The 906-nt window shown below is 31.7% G+C and overlaps 1 protein-coding gene across 1 annotated transcript; it reads left to right on the forward strand.

Annotated features, from left to right (window-relative positions):
• Positions 1–455: 455 nt before the first annotated feature.
• Positions 456–760, forward strand: Tsp_15966 (endothelin-converting enzyme 1; the record flags this gene model as incomplete). Its single annotated transcript, XM_003368587.1, has 1 exon — positions 456–760. A coding segment is annotated over one exon (305 nt), but the record flags the coding sequence as incomplete, so codon positions are not given.
• Between the last annotated feature and the right edge of the window lie 146 nt (positions 761–906).

Below are 906 nucleotides of genomic sequence, written 5' to 3' on the forward strand. Positions count from 1 at the left end.
TATCAGTTACTTAGCTTTACACTGACATAAGCTGCATGGCAAAAATGTGAATTCATCTTCACCGGTTTGTCCATCAAGTTGAATTTTCATTTTTTTCACAAGAACTTATCAAAAGATCAAAAATTTTAATTCGTCGTTTTTTATCAGCGAAAATTAATCTTATAAGAGCATCCACGAGTTACTTGACAAATATTTTGCAAATACTGTTTTTACTTTTTTTTCATGTCTTCACAGATAATTCTGCGTTGTCAAATATTTGTATTACTGCGCAAGTTGTGCGTTTTACTGCAGTACTGAAATGCTGTGATGTGGAAAAATTGCAAACAAAATTTCAACTATTTTCTAGAATATGCTTGTTTTGCTTGTTTAAAGTTTAACTTTTAGTTATTTATTTTTCATTATGATGGCATATAGTGCGAACAAATTATGAATTTTTTCTTTCAAATTCTTTTCAGATATGCATGCGGGTCGTGGATTAAATTGACCAAAATTCCAGATGCTCATGCTCGAATTTCTGCTTTTACAGTGCTTAATGATGAAAATGTTTCCAAATTGCGCAAACATCTCGATGAATTTGTTCCAACATCCAATACTTCAAAAAGCATTGAGTTGATAAAGACTGTTTACGATACGTGTTTAGATGAACAAGGTATTGAAAATGCAGGTGTAAAGCCATTAATTGATTTTCACAACGAATTGTTCAAAAATGTCAAAAAGGAATCAGTTGAGCAGTTATTGATTAACATGCTGCTGAAATATGGTTTGTCCACTTTGGTTATTCCTTACATATATGCAGATGAGAAAAACACATCTGTGAATTTACTGTCAATAGATCAATCCTGGCTAGCGTTGGGTTATCAATCAGAAGATTATTATTTAAAAAATGATACAAATAGCGTGCGGATC

The sequence above is a fragment of the Trichinella spiralis genome (assembly GCF_000181795.1).
Source record: "Trichinella spiralis strain ISS 195 chromosome Unknown Scfld2228, whole genome shotgun sequence".
Lineage (NCBI taxonomy): Eukaryota > Metazoa > Nematoda > Enoplea > Trichinellida > Trichinellidae > Trichinella > Trichinella spiralis.